At 42.4% G+C, this 2,087-nt stretch overlaps 1 protein-coding gene across 1 annotated transcript; it reads right to left on the bottom strand.

The window, feature by feature from the left end:
• Nucleotides 1–293: 293 nt before the first annotated feature.
• On the bottom strand, nucleotides 294–773 carry LOC147446487 (pentatricopeptide repeat-containing protein At4g14820-like). Its single transcript, XM_086524713.1, has one exon. It carries the CDS (start codon nucleotides 771–773, stop codon nucleotides 294–296), a length of 480 nt encoding a protein of 159 aa, XP_086380839.1.
• Between the last annotated feature and the right edge of the window lie 1,314 nt (nucleotides 774–2,087).

The raw sequence follows: 2,087 nt of genomic DNA, 5'->3' as shown, positions 1-2,087 counted from the left end.
TTGTGGAACCAATGCGCATGAGGGGAATATAATTTCAAGATCTTGTTCGTTGCGTAGAGGGCCACTGTGCCCAGGCCAGAATGGCCAACCCCCATCTCACTAACCTTAACTTAATATTCATTTTATCTATATACACACAATCACAGAATAAGGGTATGGTGTGTTGTTGCACAGCTCCATCCACTACTGTGTACTCTCCTCTCTCACTCCTCTCCGTGCACATGGAAGCATTGCATTCTCATCACTTGATTTGTCTGCTTTGTGGATGCTTGGTATCCCCAACAACAAATTTATTAAGCATTTCCACTTGCATTAACCCAGCAGCCAGATCCTGGCTTATTCCAAGCTGCATTTTCTATTCTCATGCATTCAATATGTTCTACCTCCTCTTCCATCCCAGAAGCTGCATAAATATTAATCATTAAGACATATGTTGCCCCATAATGTTGGTCTAGTTGGACTACACTCTCAAAAGAAAACTTTTTGAGCTTGACATTTCCCCATTGTCGGCAAGCACCTAGAAGGGAGACCCAAACTGGATGATGATCAGATGACGACATCATTGTAATTACTCTCATTGCTTTGTCAAAGAGCCTTGTATGTCCAAAAAGATCAACCACGCAAGTATAGTGTTCTTTGTTTGGTGCAATGTCATGTTTTTCCCTCATGTTATCAAAATGCATCGGACCCTCATCGACTAAACCTGAGTGGCTACATGCATAGAACACATTGACATAAGTGATTGCATTGGGGGAAATGGCATCTTGCTGCATGCATTGAAAATAGTCCAGAGCTTTGTTGGACCGCCCTTGCTGGGCATATCTTCCTATAAGTGCAATCCAAGAAACTACATTTGGGGAGAAACCCTCCCTCCGCGTTCGTTGAAAACACCCCTTAGCTTCTTGGCCCTACCCCTGTCGGGCATATCTTGTAATCAATGCATTCCAAGAGACTTCATTCTAGACAGAAAGCTGGTCAAGAACTTGTTGTGCTTTCAAAAGTACACCACACTTGGCATACATGTCAACCAAAGCATTGCCAAGCACGACATCTTTTTGTAACAGCCCCTGCCTAACAATCTCATCATGACTCTACTTGCCCATGATATTGTTTTGCATAATGCCACATGCCTTCAAAACACAAGCGTAGGTGACCGCATCCGAAGAGAAGCCCTCACTTTGCATCCGATGAAAACAACCAAGCACTTCCCGGACCTGATCTTGTTGGGCATATCCTGCAATCAATGCATTCCAAGAGACCGCATCCCGGACATAAAGCTTGTCAAGAACTTGTTGTGCTTTGGAAAGTACATTACACTTGGCATACATGTCAACCAAAGCATTACCAAGCACGACAGTTTTTTGCAACAACCCCCGACTAACAAGCTCATCATGAATTTGTTTTCCTGTGTCGACGTCTTTCAAAGTGCCACATGCCTTGAAAATGCAAGCATAGGTGACTGCATCTGGAGAGAAGCCCTCGCTTTGCATCCGTCGGAAACATCCCAATGCTTCTTGGCCCTGCCCCTGTTGGGCATAACCTGCAATCAATGCATTCCAAGAGATCGCATCTCGATCAGGAAGCTCGTCAAGAACTTGTTGATCTTTCAAAAGTACACCACACTTGGCATACATGTCAACCAAAGCATTGCCAAGCATGACAGTTCAATTCAAGTGGTGAAAAAAAAGGGACGGTGAGGTCTAGCTCCTCTCCATTTTGTTCACCATTGCTTTTAGTGCAAAAGAAAGACGACACATATTACATGTGTGTCGACTATATTGCACTAAATAAGATCAGTATTAAAAAAAAAAAGATTCCCATGCCGCGGGTAGAAGATCTATTTGATAATTTACAAGTTTTGGCCTGACAAATGCTCTAGATGCATTCAAACTCATGATGGACAAAAAAATCTTCAGGCCATTCAAATTCTCTGAAGAGTACAAGCGACACCTCCAGGTAATATTTCAAGATTGTGAGAGAGAATAAGCTTTTCATTAATAAAAAGAACAGAGAATTTTTCCTACAAGAGATTCAATATTTAGGTCACAATATCTCTAAAGATGGCACCCATATGGATGCAACAAAAT

This window comes from Adiantum capillus-veneris, chromosome 12 (genome assembly GCF_014529385.1).
Source record: "Adiantum capillus-veneris isolate H3 chromosome 12, ASM1452938v2, whole genome shotgun sequence".
Lineage (NCBI taxonomy): Eukaryota > Viridiplantae > Streptophyta > Polypodiopsida > Polypodiales > Pteridaceae > Adiantum > Adiantum capillus-veneris.
This window is presented reverse-complemented; position numbering and strand designations above follow the sequence as displayed.